This window comes from Papaver somniferum, chromosome 4 (genome assembly GCF_003573695.1).
Source record: "Papaver somniferum cultivar HN1 chromosome 4, ASM357369v1, whole genome shotgun sequence".
Classification (NCBI taxonomy): Eukaryota; Viridiplantae; Streptophyta; class Magnoliopsida; order Ranunculales; family Papaveraceae; genus Papaver; species Papaver somniferum.
This window is the reverse complement of record NC_039361.1, coordinates 20,650,231-20,671,385: the sequence shown is the minus strand read 5'-3', so window position 1 is coordinate 20,671,385 and position 21,155 is coordinate 20,650,231. Positions and strand designations below refer to the sequence as shown.

The window sequence follows — 21,155 nt, the reverse complement described above, 5'->3', positions numbered from 1 at the left end:
GCCAGAATGTCAAATTTTACTTCAAGATATACAGTATTTTTTTTTTAATATACATTTCATACTCCAATTTTTTTTTTCTTTAAAAAGCATATACATCAATGCTCTGCAGACTTAAATTTCGCCTAAACCGATAGACATGATAAAGTGAACCCTTGTTTGCCTCGGGATAGGGCCAGCCATCCAAATCTGTATATATCGATTTTGGTGGAGTTCAGTTTTCTCGGTCTGTTTAGAACTCCCGACATATGAAGAGGAAAGTTTGTCTTGCGTAAACATGTAAGATAACTTCTGGTTAAACGTCGACATGCTTAGATACATGCCCCTATGTGCACCGAAGAATAAAAATCCGCTTAATCAAGACAACTCCCTGTGTTGCACTAAGATAAAATTTTAATTGGACCACAAAATATTTTTACATATTTTTTAGACTATTCAATCTGTATCACATTGCAATCTGACAATCTCTAACTGGACTGGAATCCGTCTGATTCACTTAAATATCATATTGAAATCACAATCACCTGATCAATAAAGTTTTTCTTGTCATGTAGAGATCTTCAATTCTTTTCAATAACTTGTACAAGCAAAAGTGTAAGAATTTCACGATTTAGAGTACCCTCAAATCACTTGAGCCCATCCCGACTGTAAGTAAAGTTATATCATGATGCCAAATTTCAAGTGTGTATATGCATCTCTGAAATAATAAATATAATGACTTGAAACCGACTTTTTGTTATACACTCGAATGCATGATAACACTATTCATCCAACATTCACGAACACAAAAGGTTTATGCAAAGTGTGACAAACAAACAACAAAACCAAAAACGGTTTTGGGTGGAAAATAGAAACTTCCGAAACACAACAAAAACCCTCATTATTATATTAATATAATCACGTGTAGACGGAAAACACAACAACGGCGTTTAAATACGTTATGATAAGAAGGAAATCTTTCCGTTAATAGAGCCGTCCCCGTCTGTTTGTTTCCTTCTAACGTAAGGTTTTGGTTTAAAAAGGTCAAAAATTAAACCGTCTAACTATTTCCGTTTTCTTTCTTCCAGATTTTCCACATCTAAATCTTCTTCTTCTTCTTCTCTTCACTGCTCCGCTCTCTCTCCATCAGTTTCCCGCGATTAAAAACCCCAGGAGATTTAGAAGATTCAATCGCTTATTCAACTGTTTATGAACCCTGAAAATCAAGGTTAGTTTGTGTGTGTAAAGACTGAATCTTTTTTTTCAATTGTTTAAATTTTTATCAACGTTTAGCTTCTTATTATAGCCGTTACAAGAAAAACCCTAGTTTTTTTTGGGGTTGATTTTGGTTCTGATTTGATGATTTGTTGATTCGGACTTGTACATCGTAGGGGTGTGAAGATCAAAAGTTGGACTGATTTTAGGATTTGATTTGGAAAAGATGTGATTTTGAGTTCTGGGGTGTGTGTGTTTTTGGATTGATCTGGGGGTGGGTTTTAGGGTTTTGATTGTTTGAATTGATTAAAAGTTAGTTTTTTTTTTAAACAAAAAAAAAGTTGGATTTTGAGTTAATGTAGGAGGTGAAGTTCAATTAGGGTTTTGTGTCGGTGTTCTGAAGTTAGTTTTGTTATTTCTGTTGTTAATTTCAGGTTCGGTTATTAATTAGTTGGAGAGTTAATTTGGTGGATAAATATGGAAGATGTTAAGCAAGAGGAGGGGAATTCAAGTGTGACTAAAGAAGTTACGGCTGCTGCCCCTTCAAGTTCGTCTGTTTCGGATAGTAGTTCTGATACATCACTTCCTAAGCCGGCCTTTGTTAAAGGGTATGATTTGATGTCTCCTCATTCATATATGTTATTCATTATTGGCTATTTTCTGTGATGTTATTGCTTCGGTACATATGGGAATGTGAAATTGTTGGATGTCAAGTAGTAGAGGTTAGCTTGTTAGAGGAGCTGGCTGCGTAGATTGTGAGCTCCAAATTGACTTTACTCTAGCTATGTGGATGTAAATGCCTGTCTAATTAGTTGGTATTCAATACTTGAGAGACGGATGAGTGACTTTCTTGAGTCAACTGAATAAAGACCAGGAATTCTATGGAGATACTATGAATTAGAATAATATAGTTAGTAGGATGAGGAAGTAGTAAAATTAGAGAAGTTGGTGCTCTCCTGCAAACACAGTGATGTATCGGGGGTTTTACCCCTACTTATGCCCTTTTGGCAGTTACATTCAGGTGTCCTAGTTATATCCGTTACCCTTACTTTACTTACCTTTTGCACATTGAGTTAACGAGGTCTCTCTGTTGGAGGTGATTGCTTGATCACTGAGCTGAGTGGTGTCTTAAAAGTACTTAGCTTTAGTATGATTACTTTTTGTTTATTTTTTTAATCCTATTTTCTGATTATAAACTAATATCAGGATTATATAATGTTAAAATTTTCTCATGACAGCAGTTCTCTGATATCGAAAAGGACAACAGGTCCAACCAGAAGGTCGAAAAAAGGGGGATGGACGGAGTCAGAGGTGAGTGGCTAAGCCTTGTTTTTGCTATAAGAAAATGTTCTAGCTACATCATAAGCATATAACATTGGCACGCGAGTAAGAATTAGTTGACCGTTGTTAAAATACCTCTCACATTTTTGTTATTTTGGTGATGGGGACAGGATAGTATGTTAACTGCCGCAGTCAAAACGCACGGCGGGAAAAATTGGAAGAAAATTGGTACACACTCATCTGTCTGTCATTCTGTTTTCTTAGTCGCTTTGAGATTTTTGTTATTATAGTCCCATAGAGTTCTGCTTTTAACTAATTTTATTACATGGTGTACTATTCTGCTGCAGCTACTTGTTTCAAAAATAGGACTGATGTTCAGTGTCTCCATCGCTGGCAGAAGGTTCTTAATCCAGAACTCGTTAAAGGACCATGGACCAAACAGGTACCGACAATGATCTTTTTGATAATCGTTTAGATTCCTAAAAAGTAAAAAGGTACTGGCATGTTTCTGTGATTCTGAATCCATGTGTGGTTGTAAATTTCAGGAAGATGATCTTATCCTTGAGCTGGTTGGAAAATATGGCTCTAAGAAGTGGTCTATTATAGCACAGTCTTTACCAGGTCGGATAGGCAAGCAATGTCGAGAAAGGTAATAAGCCTAATATTACCTGTTCTTGATTGTTAAAAAGATATCCCCTAAAACTTTTGGTTTAATCCTGTAGTGTTTTTTTTCGGTTTGGGTAGTAATTCTGTTTGCATTTGATTTTCCATTATTAGATTTTGGTGAGTTGAAAATTTGTCTTTTTTTTTTTTTTCAGGTGGCATAACCATTTAAACCCTGCTATAAAGAAAGATGCTTGGACCCATGAGGAAGAGATGACTCTTATACATTACCACCAAATTTATGGTAATAAATGGGCAGAAATAGCAAGGTTCCTACCTGGAAGGTAAGATACACACAAAGATGTCTATAAATTCTAGTTACATAAATCAAACTGAGACAAGCTTAAGGAGCCATCACATTGTGCATGATTTATGCATGTCGTGAGATTATATATAGTGGTTTTCCAAACATGATAGACGATATTTGCATGTAGGTAACTGCCAGTTTCTCATTTCTCCTTCTTTCTCATTGAAATTTACAGGGCTGATAACTCGATAAAGAATCATTGGAACTGCTCAGTGAAGAAAAAATTGGATTCATATTTACCTTCAGATCTACTTAAGATAAATCCTGGTGTACTCAATCATGAAAATGTGAGGGTTGATACGACCATGCAGGGTCCTGGGCGAACATATGCTTTTGATACAAAAATGTTACCAGTTAGTAGACCTGGAAATCATTTGGTAAATTTAACTCTTGGAAATTCTAATGGTGGACGAAATGGAGAACAAATGCAACCTTTTCAGACCATTGAATCTAGAGCCTTGCAGAAACAGGTCGCATTTGCAACAAAACCAATCCAAGGTGCTGATAGAAGTGCTACTGGAGGCATTCCTCCCAAAGATTTGAAGCTCTCCATTTTCAGTCTTTCACCACCTGGGCAACCTTCGGAGCATGTTACTTCAACGCCTCCTCATTTTCTTTCCTTGGATCCAAATCCCTCTGATACTAGAAAAAATCAAGCTGTTTTTACTGAGGATGAATCAGCTACTACTGCAAAGAGGTTTCCCGAAACTCCTAAAAGGGCAAAATATTGTTCTACCCCAAATGTGGCATCTGAGCATGGGGATTACAGAGATCATGATGGTAGGCAAAGCAAAGTCTTCAACGCGTCGCCAAGTCACGATGGTACTGGTTATGGAGGATTGTATTATGAACCACCCCAGTTGACGAGTTGCGATATTCTCTCTGAAAATAGTAGATTCCTAAATTCAAGAAGTCCAGTTTGTTCTACACCACCTAGCCGCTTGCGGAATTTTTCTGTAGATGCCAGTAGTCCCGAAGCTGTGTTAAGGAGTGCAGCAAAAAGTTTCAAAAATACCCCTTCCATCATAAGGAAACGTGGACGTCAGATATGTGGCTGGGCTCCATATGCATGTGATTCTGATGGCGCTTGCACACCAGAAGTGAGAACTCATGGTTTCAGTGACATAAATGGTTTTATGGAGTCAAGCCCACATGCACATAGTGGTCGAGAAGATCTCAACAGTAGAGATCTTCTAAATGTCAAGTGGCTTTCTCTCTCGACTCCAAATGCTTTGGAACATGAAGCGGCTGCCACTGTAAAATCTGTGCGCTTGGAACATGCGTTTGATATGGAATGTGATGACTCCAGAGCTGTTAGGCACTCAGACACGTCTTCAAGAGACATCAAATCGGGCTCAATCAGAAGTTAGTGATTCTTGATTCTAGAGCGAATTGCAACTACAAATTTCTATTTTGGTAAGTAAATTATGTCTATGTTATCCATGATATCTTTAACATGTAACTGTCGTCAAGTAAATACTACTGCTGGCAATGTCTTAAAAACGTAGTGTGCTTTCGATGTTTGTTTGCCATTGTGTTTTGTATAGGCCACTTATCTCATGCACTTGCTAGAAGAGCTTGTTTATCTTAGCCATTGGTTTTTGTTTTGTTCTACCTTTATAATGCTGTAAAATCTAACAGTTCATTTTTCTTATTTCAGTAATCATTGTTACGAGGAGGATCCACCTTCACGTGGTATTTATTGTAAAGCGGGATTTTTGTTGCCCTTGCTAGAATTTTCATGTGGTAAAGCTTCATGCTGGACTTGCTGTCTAGCGGCAGAGCATCCATTAGCTAGTGAAGGTATGTCTATCCTTTTTTTTAACACAAGCGTGACATAAGTTTAGCAACTATATTATAATAAAACCATCTTTCTCTTGAAGTCATTGCTCAGAGCTGTTCGGCTTTCGTTTTACTTTACTTGAGCTAGATCTGTGCCATCTTGGTCCCCTCAATGTAGTTATTTCAAGTCTCTCATAAAAAAAAAATGAACCCAAACATATCTGGGCCTTCGACTTCATTAAAGGCGGCTCATAGTCTTACCAAACTTCCAAAAAGAGATGGCATTAGTAATTTTCTGATTTAGGATTTGCAACACTTTACATGGATGTAACTAGTGTCGATTCTGTTATTCAAAAAGCAAAGTATCACATCACTAGAACTAGTGTCAGCTTTACTGACTTCCTTTTCTTATTGGCAGATTATGATAGCGCAGGGTATACGACTCAAACGAGCCCTTTTCCGAAGGAATGGTGGTCAAAAGTTTTTGGGCAGAAACGTTTACTGTTCTAATTTTTTAGGTCGGGACACCAAAAAGTAGTCTATATTTCTTATAGAATTATCTTTATTAATAATCTATGTAAATTTGTACAGACATTAACATTATAAATTATTTTGCTAACCTTATATTTATCTTTGCGTTTATACGAATACAATAAAAGCAAAGAAAGGATGCTAGATTATTCTTTATGAGTTATCCTCCTCCTCAATCTTTTTACCTTTCCATCATTTCTTATTACAGTTTCTTTCTTTTTGGTTTTACCTATTCACCACCCACACTTTACCTAAATACCACCTCCAGTAAAAAGAACTTAAACTTTGTAACCTTCTTTAATGTGAGTATCAAAAACCCACATTAACAACTACTACTCCGTAATATTTTTCGTCCAACCCTAAATCCTAAGACCGATGCTTCCGCCGGAACCCTCCACCATCACCTCAGGTCGATCATAAATTTTAGTTTTTAAATGATAAACATGGATGTGATCACAGTGCTCAAATATGTTTGTAAATTAAGGGGTAGGTCTAGGAAACGCATGCCATTAGTTTTTAGATCTATATATAATCATGTTCGTCTTTTAATTTGATTTGTATCCGAAAAGAGTTCGAGAGATCCTATTCTATTTTTGATTTCAATAAATCAAGAGTTAACAAAGATTTTGAGGTGAATTCAAATATGGTTTCTTGAATCAATCTTGCTTATGCAGACGAACTAATGGAGTTTTAGTTTATAAACATCCCATCTACCACCATTGTTTACGTCTAATAACAGAAGCGGCGGCCGCCGATGGTAATATCAATAGTTGGGAGGCTTTTACATCTCTTTACACTATAAAGGGAAGAAGATAACCAGGTTGGGTTATGGTTACTCATAACAACTTTGGTTCACAATTGAAAGGGAAATGTAGAGTGGGTGGCAGTTAGGAAAAGCATAGGTGGTGAATAGGTAAAACCTTCTTCTTCTTTTTTTCTGTAAATCAAATGTACTATTCAAAACACCTAGGAGTTGGGTGGCTTCATGCTTTCAGAGAGCTGCCGGCTAATATGAAAATGTCATATTACTCAACACACTTGAATGACGGATATGAGAATGTCATCTTTAACCGAATTAGCTCATGGACCTTATAATCATTCATGAGTGACCCTTGAAAATTATTTGATTATTGATTATAATATACATGTGTTAAACACGAAAGCAGAATGTTTTTGCAATTTGTCAGTAAATAAAAATTCATTTAAACAGCCCATTTTCTTGATTACAGGTAAAGTTGCCTAGTCTGTACACAAGTCATCTGATAAAGGGGAAGGTTCGGGGATTATTGTTCAAAGAAGCCTTTTTTTTTAATTCTGGCTCTTCTGCTAAGAGTTTCAGTCGGAAGCCTCATCGCCACATAACGGGATTGAAAATAGCTATAAAAAATGCATTAGAACTTCAATTTTGTGCACATTTTCTGATGAGTTTTTAGGTAGTAGACAAGTCTTTAATTAGTTAACCAATAATAATAATATTAGTATCCTAATTTGTGCACACTTAATGTCAAATTAACACGCTTTCATAGTGTGTACACAAAACTTTTCGTATTAGACTAGTCGCTAATTACTTAACCAAAAATATTAATATCAAATTAACGCCTTTTATAGAGTGTACACATAAAATTATTGGACTCAAATGTCTAACCTTAAACATTTGGTAGAGATGCTGAGATGGTATAGTAGGCAAACCATTAAACCCTAATAGCTTTCCTCAAACTTAAACCCTAACCCTAATCAATACTGTTATTACTGCTGGAATGGCGCAAGATTTGGAAACTGCACGCAAGAAACCAGCTGAAGAAGTAATCGAGCCTCCTATGAGCGAGAGAACGCAAACAGGGGTTACTCCTCTTTTGGCCTCAACACCTGCTGAAGAGAAAGTGATGCGCTCTCCACATATGGCTAGTTTGATCAAAGAATGGGATCGGAAGAAGGCGGATGTCGCTACTATCGCTGTTTGGGAACCCAAATATCATGATGAAATTGTTAAAGACAACTCAGACAGATGAACCCCTGAACAGAAAGAGATGCCTTACGTATACTTGGCTGATTTGTTCAAAAAATGTGAGTGGAAGAAGGCGGATAATGCCGGAGCACGAACCCAGTTTAAAATCCAGGGTTGCATGTATGGTTTATCTAGATTTACTTTTGATGATAGCTCAGAGTATGAGCTTGTTGTTCTGTTTGAAGACGGGAGCTACACTTCCGAGGTTCTCATCCACCACAATATTGTGCAACGTCAGATAGGTTTAACTCCAAAGGAGGCCGTTGAAATCCTGTCTTCTTCTTCCGCTGGTGATATAATGGAGAAAAGCATGACGGAATATGAGTGCATGTTGTCTAGTTTAGAGGGTACGTTGATCATAGAAATGAACAATGAGTCACCTGTCCCGGTTGCTATTCAGGTGGATTCCACATTTGATAGATATATCGTGGGTTTGGGATAAACTAGCTTAAGTGTTGCCTATGGCAACAAGACGATTGCTTAGTTAGCAATGAGCTCACCTCGCTGACTTTATTACCCCAGTTGAATAATTTGATGGTCTTACTCAACGACCTATACACAAGTATGACGGTTCCAAAATGTCAGCTTTAACAGAAATAGCTCATCAACCTTATCATGATGGGAAAATTGGGAAAATGCCCCAATCTGGGGTACAATCTTGGAGAAGTGCCCTAACGTTAAAAAAGGTTGGGAAAATGCCCCACTGTTAAAAACAACGGTTAAGTCCACATGTGTGAGTTCCCACGTGCAGGAAAAAGACAGAAATACCCACCTCCCATAAGATCTTGCCACGTATGCAGATCATCCAACGAACTAAGAGGAGGATTTCACGCACGTGAAAGACATGTGACAGCTTCACAAAATACCATTTTAGAATATTATTTTCGAGATATGGCTTTCATGTCCTTCCTCCCAGATTGTTGCACGTGGATCCATCTTTGCATCCAACCTTTCATTAAACAAGCTACCATAAATTGAATAAACTATGTGAACAATTCAAAAGGAAAATGACTTTATTGATGAAACCTAATTGCCAATCGTATATGCAATCATAAATTGAATTTCATTCAACGAAATTGAAACATAACTATCACTACTAGTTCAAATGAAACATAACATCCACATTGTCAACTTGTTTCTACCATAACATAATATAACCATATTGTCTTACATCTTATAAACATAACTACAAATATCACCACTAGAACAAAGAGAACATAACTAGCTATACTTTGAGTTAGGCTTTCTTTGCCTTTTTGCTGATGGTGCACTAATATTGTTTTCCTGGTTTTGTATGTTAACTGTGCCATTGTAGTCTGATTAAAAAAAACCAGTAGCACCAGCAGAAGCAGTAGGACCTGCAGCATTAGTAACCTTCTTTGAAACAGAGGCAGCTGGCGCAGCAGAGTTAGATGGTGCAGCAGCAGTAGCACTTGTCTTTCCCATTGCTCACAGCAAATTTAATATTCCTATCCATATTACCCTGATATACATATAACCAAAATTCAATGTAATCATGTCAAAATCCCCACAAGCATTAAAAAACTCACAACTGAACCATTTTATCTGCTTTAATACAAACATCTGACACTTAAATTCATGTATCAATTGATTTCTTCTTCAAGTTTTTCAAATTTTGAAACTAATTTTCTTCTTTTTTGTTAATTTCAGCATATCTAGGCAATATAATTGACTTCTACTTCACATTTTTATAGATACAACATTTAAAAGCTATTGATTGAACAATTACCAGAAATAAGTTGCAGGAGTCCGGGCGGAGAAGACGGGGTAACCCAACTATGACCCGTGCCCATAAAAATTCCCAATACACGAGTAAAGTAAAGCACTGAGTCACTAATTTCTAAGTCAGTGCCGGTTCAATCAAAGAATTTGAGCTGCCTAATACACGAGTTAAATCATCATTTTCTCCTCTCATTATTCATCATTTTCGTCAAACCAAGAATCAAAATCACAAATTCATATCTTAGAATACAAAATCAACACACCCATTTCATGATCTAATTAAAATAAGGATCAAATATTCATGCTTAAACAAAAGTAGTTGATTCAATGGCAAATGACTTAGCTTGGTTCCTGAATTACAAAATCAATTCATGTTACAAACTAGTTTTGCAAAACAAACAAACCCATAGCTTCATCACACTAGAGACAACATCATATGATTCATATCCATTAAATTTATTAGATTGAGAGAGAGAAAAACTCTTGTCAGTGAACTTTTTCTTGTCTTCAATTCACAAGTTGTTTAGCTTCTTATCCGACTAAACCCCATTCTAGATTATACACTCAGTCATAAAGATCAAGTTGTTTTTTTTAAAGCATTAAGATGAAGTTGCGTTTCTTACTTTCTTTTCCTTTAACTTTTCAGTTACAGAAAGGGATATAATAACATATATAAAACACAAGACATAGGGAGATTCGCACAAGTGGAAGGTATCAAACAACAACATTCTGGACCCTAATTCATTTCTTTGTTGGCCCCCCACTGCTTATCAGTCATTTAGTTTATTTGTTTTGTTTTCCCCAAATGCAGAAAGCTCATTCAAAACCAAACATTTTTACAGTTTGAGAAAAAGAAGGCAATCGGCTTGGCAATTGAGACAGTGATTAATACCTTAAGGAAATTTCTGGAAATCATTTTCAAAAAAGAAAAAAAAATATTATCAATAGTAAGCATGGAACACTTCCTTCCATCAATTACAGAAAACCCTAAATTTGTTTTTGATTAAACCCTAAATTACAATTTCAATTTCATTTACAGAAATAAACCCTAAATTGCAATTTCAATTTCCCAATCACGAATACACAAATTCATTTTAACACAACACATCATGGAATTTAAGCAAAATAAAGGATTGGGTTATATTTACTTACTTGTTTCGATGATCAAATCAACCCCAATCGTCTTCTTCTTCAACTTTCCTCATCTGAAATTATTTCTCAGCCATTTTCTCGAGCTTTTATCACTGAAACGTAAAGTGAACGATTCTTAATAGTGAACTGTTAATATTAACGTTATAATCGATCTGAAATCAACACCTTACCTTACCTGATCTTCTCTTTTCTTTCTTTTCTCTCGACGTTCTGTATTTTTTTCATCTTCATATCTAAAACGATAATGAAAAAATGCTCGACCCTTCCCTCTTAGTGCGATTTTAAGGTATTTCCCACACACACGTGGTACTCGCGTGCTTCTCGTCTTCCTCTTAGTCCGTCGGATTGTTCGCATACATTGCAATATCTTAGCGGGGAGGATATTTCTGTCTTTTTCCCGCACGTAGGAACTCACACGTGTGGACTTAATTGCTATTTCTAACGGTGGGGTAGTTTTCTAACATTTTTTTAACGTTGGGGCACTTTTTCAAGATTACACCCCGAATTGGGACATTTTTCCAATTTTCCCTATCATGATTCACGAGTGACTTTGAAAATCATTTGAATATATTGTGACAGCATAATATTATAATATATCTTGTGTTAAACTCGAAAGCAGAATGTTTCCACAATTTGTCAGTAGGCTAAGTCATCAAATAAAATAAAAAATTCATCTAGTCATCTCATTTTCTTGATTTAATCATGGATTTTGTAGATTAAACTTTCCCATAAGTCATCTGATAAAGGGTCGGGGCAACTTGGATTCCCCAACATGTCCTATTGCAGCAGCCAGTCTAGTACTCTAGTTAGTCCTTTGATGCCTAGATCAACCTGCAACTCCGATTAGTCACAGGCTCTACCGAAGCCATTTTCTGCCTACCAACTATCTACACTGGCTCTCCTGCAAAAACCAATCTAAAGGTATAAAACCAAATTTTGTGCACACTTTCTAACGAGTGTTTACATATCAGACCAATTGTTAGTTACTTAACCAATGACATTTTCATCAACGCGCTTTCAAAAGAGCGTACACAGAATTGCAATCATTTCACAACCTTGTCAACATTTTGATAAGAGATGATGTACTAGACAACATCCATCAACCATTAAAGATGCAAGTGCACATTGATCAGAGTTTGCAATGACAGATTGTAAGTGTATGTCCTTGCACGGCATACCCCTTCTGGAGCCTTCAATATACGGTTAAGAGTTGAGTATCCTTAAATTAGCTTTGTCCCACCACTGTCTGTTTTATCATCAAATTGACTCACAGTTATATAGAGAAAAAATAAATCAATTCTTTTTACTATTTTTGGTCTAAACAGAACAATTTTACTTTTATCATGATAACAAATTTTTATTCTTGGAGTAATCTTAAATGAAATTCTATTGCCAACTCATACTTTGTGCCGCTTTTGTTGTTTTTAACAACAACAGAACACAATTTATGATGATGTTTATCCATTTTGTTCCTTGATTTGCTCAAACCACTCTCCTATATATTTTCTTCTATTCTCTCATATCTTCTTCTTATCTCAAATTCTTAAAATTCTCTCCTGTTTCAACTTCTTTTGAAAAGCTTTCTTCTTGGGTTTTGTTAAAATTTGATTTTTAGAAATGGGTTCTGCTTGTAATTTTGATCAGGCTATATTAGTTACTGGTGGAGCTGGATTTATTGGTACACATACTGTTATTCAGCTTTTAAATGAAGGGTTTAATGTTCATATCATTGATAATCTTGATAATTCTGTGGAAGAAGCTGTTGAGAGAGTTAGGTGTTTAGTTGGGGAGGAATTATCTAAGAAATTGAAGTTTCATCTTGGTGATCTTAGGATTAAAGATGATCTTGAGAAATTGTTTTCTACCATCAGGTAAATTTTTGTTTTTGGGATTTTTTGATTTTTGTTTTTTGTTTTTGAATGAATATGAGTAGTTTGATGAAATGGGTGTGTGAAAAAATTGTGACAGGTTTGATGCTGTGATTCATTTTGCTGGACTTAAAGCTGTTGGAGAGAGTGTTGCGAATCCTAGACGATATTTTGATAACAATTTGGTTGGAACTATTAATCTTTATGAGGTTATGGCTAAATATGGATGCAAAAATGTAAGATTTCTGTAGGTTTTTTGTTTCACAAATCATGTTTTTAGCGGAGTGATTACCAACTAATATGGTGTTTGTTTTGTCTAATTTTAGATGGTTTTCTCATCTTCTGCAACTGTTTATGGGCAACCGGAGAAGATTCCATGTGTTGAGGACTTCAACTTAGTTGCCATGAATCCTTACGGTCGGACCAAGGTACCGTCTTGACTAGCTAATTACCTAATGTTCTTTGTATGGTTAAATCAAATGGAAGGATATGGTTGTTTCTGGTAAGAAGTAGGATTTAATCCAAATTTAGGATATGTTAGCTGTATTTTTACTGTTGAATGCATAATTGGTGCACAACTGTGAAGATGAGGACATTTAACTAAAAAACATGCAACAACACAGTTTGGTTTCTTCGTCACAGGATTGTACCTAATTGCAAATTTCTAAAGTGTTCTTTCTTAATATTAATCTTCCAAACATGTTTTGGAATAAAATTTATGCTGCTGTGGAGATGGATATGACATTGACACCTTCCACCATCCTGCGTTTCCAAGATTTCTTCCTATTTGTATAAAGGATCTATGAAACATGGTTCTTGGGTTTGGTTTTTGATGTCGGAAATGTTCCCAGACCAAGAGCCATATTTATCCTAATGTTGGGTTTTTGCGTTCAATGAGAATTTTACATATCTTGTCATCCTTTGGTATTTAGTTCGACTATCTAATAGTTCTTCATCTGTTTTCAAATTCCTTTCTCAGCTTTTCCTTGAAGAAATTGCTCGTGATATTCAAAAGGCAGAACCAGAATGGAGAATTATCTTGCTTAGATACTTCAATCCTGTTGGAGCTCATCAGAGTGGTAAACTTGGTGAAGACCCCAAGGGTATTCCAAACAATCTTATGCCATACATCCAACAAGTGGCTGTTGGTAGATTGCCTGAGCTGAATGTATATGGTCATGACTATCCCACTAAGGATGGTAGTGCGGTAAGAATGAACTTATTGATTTGTTTCCCGTATATTCTTTATTTTTTTTAGTAGTTCTGTAAAGAATTCAGTTCCTAATGCCTGAATCCTGTAATGTATAGGTACGAGATTATATTCATGTGATGGACTTAGCTGACGGTCATATAGCTGCTTTGAAAAAGCTTTTCATCTCCGAGGATATAGGTATTTCCTTTCTGTCCCTCTTGAAATAGACAATGTAAAGGCATCTTTTGAAAAAATATCGGTTATGATACTGATGTGTATATTGGTTTAGGTTGTACCGCCTACAACCTAGGAACTGGATGTGGAACATCTGTGCTTGAAATGGTCTCTGCATTCGAGAAGGCATCTGGCAAGGTATCTGTCTTCCCAACATTCTCTATCTAGGTTCTTTAGTTGTTTAGTACTTGTTTGACGTACCTAGATTGTAGTCTTTTTTCAATCTGTTAAATTCAAATTATCTTTTTGTAGAAAATCCCGATTAAGCTGTGTCCACGAAGACCAGGAGATGCAACTGCAGTTTATGCCTCTACAGAGAAGGCTGAAAAAGAACTTGGTTGGAAGTAAGTTTGTTCATTTAAGCCTCCTATAAGTATCTTTCCTAAAATTTGTCTGCCTTGTGTGGTTTTGCTCTATCATACGAATTCATATGCAAGCTTCTTCTTGTACTAGTCTATAGCAAAATGTAACTCTGAGCTTAGTATCTTTAGCTAAGACCATTTTGACAATATCTTAAGCTTAGGTGAGAACCTACAAGAGGGGGGAATTAGGACTCTGGCTAAAATGACCACATGGAAACTTCAAAGTGATTATTCTGCATTTGTGATTAGCTAACATTGAAATACCGTTTTCAGGGCAAAATATGGAATAGAGGACATGTGCAGAGACCAGTGGAACTGGGCAAGCAATAACCCATGGGGTTACCAAGGCAAACCTTGAAGATACATCAAATAAAGAGATACAAATGCGCCTTCATGAACTCCTACATAAATGTCAAATATCTACTTGGAACTAATAACGTTTTCTCCGTTCTTATCGGTATGATGTATGGGTAAGGGTATTGGACCAACTTTACCGACCCTTTTAGAAATAAAAAGACACGAAGATTTTACTTCAGTTTTCCTACTTTTACAGTGGACTGTTCTAATCCATCCTTTGCTGAAAGCATGAGGTTCTTTTACCAATGTGTATATTCCACTTTGTATCCAGAATTTCAATGTTATGAAATGAATTCTCAGGAGTCTAAAATGTCAGTGCTCCTAGCCTACCTCCAATGTTACTCCTCTAGACTTGTAACATCCAACTTGTATGTATTTATTATTAATGAAATTCAGAGTAAATCTCAAGATTTTATGCTGTGCAATAAATCATAGAGCTCATGTACACAGTTAAAAAAATTTGTCAGGTAAATTAGGACATGGATGAGTAGTTTTGCAGGACCAACTGCAACACCCTACCACAGAGGCAACAACTCATCCAACTGGCAGGACGTTGCAGAATGAAAAACCATACGCAAGCTACACATCATTGAGATAATGCATTGACTACAATAGAAATTTTGGACTCTAGGAAAAGTTGCACTGTGATTCAACCATTTCACCTAACAAAGTTTGTTTAAAATATCATCAAAAACCTAAATCATTTTAAAGCATCATACACCAAAAGTAAGACAATCCGTCGGTCATTATGATATGACGGCAACAAGTGGTACAGATTGAAGAAAAAGTCTTGATATGTTCATATTTTTCTTCAGTCATCATGTATTACAAGTTTAGTTTTTTTGTCTGTTACCGTAACTGAAAGGCCATACTTCTCTGAGGAAATTTCCAATGAATTGAGGGAGTAGTTGAAGAAGACTATACAAATCAACCAAATTTGTTCCATTTTGATGATGATAGGTTGATTATGTATACATGAAAGTAACACAAGGGGAATGTAAATGGCAGGGGAATCACAGCGTATCATCTTCTATCCGTCTCAAGAACCCTTGCCCACACCTTCGCCATTTACGTTCTCCGTTGCAGGTTCCACCACCTTGAGTTTGAGTTCTCAACCCGCTTTTCGTTACGCAAATCTCTTTCTTCGGTTTGCTGGCTTGCTCTTTTCTTTCATCTCTGCAATATGTCTTGTTTTTCCATCACCTCAGTACAGAAATTATGAGCCTTCTACTTTCCTTAATACCGCTGAACTAACGTAAGTAATTCTATCTTCTTACTTTTTGAGCTTGGCTTGCAAAAAAGTGCCCAATATGGAGTATGAACTTTTGACATGGTTGGTTGTTGCAGGTACTGTTTTATTGTATCAATATTGGCTTCTATTTACTCAGCTTACCAACTCTTCAAAGGAGTATGTGACATTGCATATAGAGCACGTTTTATCTCTGACAAGATGTCAGATTACTCCAGCTTCATTCTTGATCAGGTGAGGGTAATTCAAAATCTCTGCAAGCTTAAAATCATGCTCCAAGTGCTGAATATAATTTCTATTAGTAGTAGAAACCAGGATTATACCATATGGTTTTGATATATTTCTTGGTTTCTTGCAGTTGGTGGCTTATCTTCTGATTTCATCATCTTCAATATTGGTACTTACTATACATCGAATTATACCTACAACATCGGTTTGGAAGTCTGCGGTTGTGTCTGCGAGTATGTCGTGCATCACGTTCGTTATAATCGCCATTTCTACACTTCAGTCAGGTTACAAACTTTGTAAAAGACTTATTTGGTGATGTATTCCTCCATTTCTAGAGGTTGGATTGAGTATAACTTAAAATCCATTTTTTTCTTCTGTGTATGGCGTCAATCAACAATTTTATCCAATACAATTTTACACTACTGCTGGTAATTTCTTACCTCTGAAGATTTGAAGAATTCTTCACCATGTCCTTGACTGAAAATTGCTTTGTCAATAAGACGACTCCAAAACCAAAACACACACTCATAGATGTAGAACAAGTCGATCATTTCGCTTGATCCTTCCAAATATGTGTGCGAAAGAGAGAAATCATTAAAAAAAAAAACAAATCCCTTTCCTAATTTGAGAACCCCTGTGCTCGGGAGGAAAGTTAAAAGTTAAAACAGACAGATATTTGGTGGTATTTTATTTAGCTTATAATAGTTTAGTCCCACACCGCGTGGGTTACTCATTTTCCTTTGGTTTATATTCCGCCAGACCAGAGTAACCAGCATCGAGTTAAGCGTACAGGATCTGTAGTTTAACCCGGAGCTTGCTCCTTGCGGGGATGACGAGCGACCAGTGCATAGCTGCAACTTTGCAGCGAATTTACCCATCCCATTTTTTGTTGTTGTTGTTGATGTGATTTTGTGTTTTTTCTTGTTCTTTTTTTCGTTTTGGCAAAATGCACAAGTGAAGCTGATCTGTGATCAGTAAAATAGGTATAGGTAATTTTACATAGAAAAAAAGTAAATACAGGCTCAAGTCACAACCATGGGAAGCTTGCTGTTCTCATGCAACACGAGCTCAAACGCAAGTCCTTCTTGACACTTTCTGGTGAGTTTGACACTAAGGCCTTGGATAAGGCTTCCAGGTTCGAACTGTCCCTTGCTGTCAAGCCTTGAGTGTTCGTCTTCTAAATATCCATTGTCTGGAAATGATCTTATGCTGAGATCAGTTGACCTTGTCTTTTGTTGGTGGTGTCGATAAAAGCTAGAAATACATAAAATCGATGCATACTGAAAATGAAAAGAAAAATACATAAAATTTGGTGGAAATGAGATGATGCTGGGTTGACAATGTGAGACTTTTTGTACATGTGATTTTTGCAGTTACTACATGCAAACCAGAATTACTTGCTTTTTTCAGGTTTGGCTATAGCAAGCCTTGTACCAAACCTCATTGACTAAACAAAACCAAAGATTTGTTAAAAAAGTTAAATGAAGGATCATGAATATAACTCATACAACAAAATGGAAAATACTACAACTTGAATTGTACTGTAATGGTCATAGTCGATCTTCTTTAACATATCAAATTAAAAGAAACATTTAACTACTTCTATTTCAATGGGTTTACTAGATCCCAACCAGAGATATAAGTATATTAACTACTGAATGAAGAGGTAGATTGCCGGTTTAACAAAATAGCGCTACAAGGATTCAACCACAAGGCTTGAGCTATCTAACGTTTTCCTGTGTTTTTACTGAAGTATTTCATGCTGCACCACAACTAACATCCATTCTGTTTCCGAAGGTTAACTTAAATAGGAGCAAGAAAACACTCTGGTGCTGAATTTCCAGCGCAAGAACTCGATAGAAAGTTTAGCACTGGTGCGGCGTGATACTTGCTTTCTCATTGACATCCACTCCACCTGGCCCAATCCACAAACTGCATGCCTGCATAAACATTGTTTGCAAATCGAATACCAACAGTGAATCCCAAAGACGCTGCAGGGACCCGCTTTCCAACAGGGGATGTTTCAACCAGTCGTTCCAGTAAGTTCACAACCTGGTATCGGGTATTGGATGAAACTGCCAGAAATACACCTGAAAGATAATGCCCAAAGTGATTAGCAGAAGAGAATACAAAGATTAGGATCCAAAATTCTGAAAAATTGGAGCAAACAGCTCAAATCTTTTGCAACAATTTCATGGTATCACGAGCCTTAAAATATACGAATTAGATTTAACACATTTGGCTTTCTCAACTTTTTATTCTTTATTTTGGGGTCGATATCTTGTTTTCAACAGCCTCGTAGGCTTTGACCACACGTCAAAATTACTTCAGTTTTCAATTGAAGTGCAGCACAAGAACAACACTATCCAGTAAGGGTAACATTTAAACAAGACACTGAAAAACAGAGTGGCAGCATACCCCAAAGAGCTGCACTTTTTATTAGAGGTGGCACAGGGATGTCATCTTCTGCTTTATTAATGCTCCTGATCACAAAAATAAACAAAATTAGCAAAGAGAAAACCATCAGCTAAATGATAATGGTGGAAATGTCAAGACACAAGTGAATAGTACCGTTTAGTAGTCATGATAAAGTTTGCAATGCCTTGCCCAACCAGACCACACCCAAAACCAACAGCTCCATACATAAGGCCCTAGTACAGGACATGTATGTTAATTTCAGTGAAAGAAACAAGATAGCATTTCCGTTCAACGGGACAACAGATGCGTGCAATAACAACTTCCATGCATTGAAATGGAAAAAGAAAAGAAATAGAAAAGGGAGTCTGCGGGCGCGCCTGTGTGTGTGCATTAACATTTGAAGGAAAAAACTCACCTTATAGAAGTATGTTGCAATTCTTTGCTGAGCTGAAAACCGACACCCTGGCCTTTCAACCTCAAACACACTGCAAACAAGGTATCATGGAAATGAGTAGAATCCTCCAATACCCGATAATACAGCACAGATAACATTCTGAAAATCTAACCGTTAAGCTTGCAGGCGAAATTGCCATTTAAATCCAATTCAAACTGACACTTTTTATCCGAGAAAACACAACAAAATTTGACCCAATGCAAAAGCATGATTCCCCTCACCTGCTAGGTAAAGCTGCATAAGCATGTTGCATGCGTCCAAGTAATCCTTGTGAAGCGGACCCTTGCCCAAAGCGGACATAGGGTGCTAGCATACCGACAAGAGCGATGTTCACAACTATGCCAACCAAAAGATCTGCAACATACAACTCAAATTCTGCCCAGAAGTCTTTGCCTCTTTTTTGAACTTCAGCAAAGGTTGCACAACAAGAATCAATAACTATCTACAGAAACAAAAAAATTGGTGTGAATGTGTGTATACCAGGATATATAGAAAAGCATGATCAATTTGCAGGCATAACTGTTGAATGGTCACGATGCAGGCGCTCCGCATTATTAACCTCTGTGGGGCTAATCATAAACATATCTCTCTGGGTCTAACAAAGAGCTCCATAAAGAATTTAAAAGACGACTACACATCGTAAACAAACCTCGGTTCCAACTTTAAAAAGGAAAGCAGGATCAGCAAGCATTCGGTTCCGAAGCATAGCACACGACCTCATTAAAAAACCCAAGGGCCAAGATGAACCCTACAATCAAAACATCATACAAATACATATCAAATAAAGAAAAAATCCCCAATTGTGAAAATCGCAATTGAACCACATTACCTGCAATTCTAAGTAACGAAGAAGAAGAACTTCGCGAATACCAACAGTTTTAGCAGCCTCTAACATATCTGCAGGAAGACTTGCACCCCTTTTTTCTGCTTCCTTCATCACCTCCTCAAACTTCATAATTGGCCCAAACTCCTTCTCTTCTCTACCATTCTCTTCATTCTCTCCATCATCACCACCACCACCACCACCCCCATTTCCTCCTCCCCCACCACCTCCAGCCTTCCCATTACCAGCGCCACCATTTCCATTATCAACAGCTGGGTTCACCTTAACACCCTCAGAATCATCAACATCCTTCACCACCACACCATCTTTTACTTCCTCTTTCGTAATCGCAATCACAGGTGAAGTCGATGATGATTCACTAGAATCTGACGGCTGCAACGAATTCCAAACCCTAAACCCATTTTTCTCTTTTCTCTCAATATGCCTACCATTACTTGTATTGTATAAACAACTAGTACTAAGAGTAACCTCATTTACTGAATTCCCCAAAACCCCATTTCTCAAACTCTGAAATGCCCTAACTTTGACAATCATATGACTTGTTCTTGTTTGATTTACTGAACCAAAACTTGATAATCCAATCCTCTGTGAACAGACTGCCATTTTTCTGTGATTTAGTCGACAAATTAAGTGTTTTAGGGGGTGATTAAAGGATGAAACCCTGATCTGATCGAATCAAAAGAAATTAAAATTTTGGGGTTTTCTTTTCTCTATCCAGAAAATTAGAGAGAGAAGAGAAAGAGAGTGGATACAGTACTTCAGGTTTGTTCAGTGTTGAGTCCTTAAATGCAAAGATTGCCAAGGCTGAAAGCGCTATGGCCTATGGGTTTCCGAGAAAGGTTCATTTGGAATCCAAGTAGGGTGAGCCATGGCTTACGGTTTTTTTTTTCTTTTTTCTTCCGGACTTAACTGGCTGGTCTGGATTTGAGTCATCTATATCTGAATCAAACGGCTGATTCAAAACTTATTAATTGGTGTAGGTATAAGCCGAGTCAAATAGCTTCGAGTTAGGTACAAAATGATACCCGAATCAAATAGCTTTGAGTCAAATGTGTGAGCCGGGCATATCTCGAGTCAGACATCAGAAAAATATAAAAATAACAAACAACATGTAAGTCAGATTCGAACCGCGAGTTGGACCCAAACAAACAAGGTGTTAGTCAAAAACTCTAAATATAGCTAAGTTATGAATCTAAAAAGATACAATCACTATGTGTCGTGGTTATATGAGTCTCGGCCAAAGTATGAGGCCGATGGTGTTGTCATATACTTAGTTTTTGCGAGTTAGGCAAGG

At 36.8% G+C, this 21,155-nt stretch overlaps 4 protein-coding genes across 5 annotated transcripts; 3 read left to right on the top strand and 1 right to left on the bottom strand.

Annotated features, from left to right (window-relative positions):
* The first annotated feature begins 1,062 nt into the window (after positions 1-1,062).
* On the top strand, positions 1,063-5,918 carry LOC113274887 (transcription factor MYB3R-5-like). Of its 2 annotated transcripts, none has more exons than XM_026524301.1 (10): positions 1,063-1,204; positions 1,626-1,799; positions 2,433-2,502; positions 2,643-2,700; positions 2,820-2,914; positions 3,018-3,121; positions 3,291-3,419; positions 3,618-4,858; positions 5,103-5,245; positions 5,643-5,918. In XM_026524301.1, exons 2-8 carry the CDS (start codon positions 1,669-1,671, stop codon positions 4,810-4,812), a joined length of 1,782 nt encoding a protein of 593 aa, XP_026380086.1. In that variant the 5' UTR covers positions 1,063-1,204; positions 1,626-1,668; the 3' UTR covers positions 4,813-4,858; positions 5,103-5,245; positions 5,643-5,918. The 2 variants fall into 2 exon arrangements, with proteins under 2 accessions (XP_026380086.1, XP_026380085.1); XM_026524300.1 differs by having other exon boundaries at positions 2,430-2,502.
* Positions 5,919-11,977: 6,059 nt separating this feature from the next.
* On the top strand, positions 11,978-15,093 carry LOC113274885 (bifunctional UDP-glucose 4-epimerase and UDP-xylose 4-epimerase 1). The gene is made up of 8 exons (XM_026524298.1): positions 11,978-12,526; positions 12,624-12,759; positions 12,850-12,951; positions 13,503-13,730; positions 13,832-13,913; positions 14,005-14,087; positions 14,202-14,293; positions 14,585-15,093. Exons 1-8 carry the CDS (start codon positions 12,273-12,275, stop codon positions 14,667-14,669), a joined length of 1,062 nt encoding a protein of 353 aa, XP_026380083.1. The 5' UTR covers positions 11,978-12,272; the 3' UTR covers positions 14,670-15,093.
* A 348-nt stretch (positions 15,094-15,441) lies between these two features.
* Positions 15,442-16,567, top strand: LOC113274886 (CASP-like protein 4A4). The gene is made up of 3 exons (XM_026524299.1): positions 15,442-15,923; positions 16,016-16,151; positions 16,276-16,567. The coding sequence occupies exons 1-3, from the start codon at positions 15,670-15,672 to the stop codon at positions 16,459-16,461; spliced, it is 576 nt and encodes a 191-aa protein (XP_026380084.1). The 5' UTR covers positions 15,442-15,669; the 3' UTR covers positions 16,462-16,567.
* A 1,053-nt stretch (positions 16,568-17,620) lies between these two features.
* Positions 17,621-20,634, bottom strand: LOC113274884 (protein RETICULATA, chloroplastic-like). Its single transcript, XM_026524297.1, has 7 exons — positions 19,847-20,634; positions 19,667-19,765; positions 19,239-19,459; positions 18,979-19,048; positions 18,717-18,796; positions 18,564-18,628; positions 17,621-18,235 (listed from the first exon to the last, which is right to left on the bottom strand). Exons 1-7 carry the CDS (start codon positions 20,462-20,464, stop codon positions 18,042-18,044), a joined length of 1,347 nt encoding a protein of 448 aa, XP_026380082.1. The 5' UTR covers positions 20,465-20,634; the 3' UTR covers positions 17,621-18,041.
* Positions 20,635-21,155: the final 521 nt, after the last annotated feature.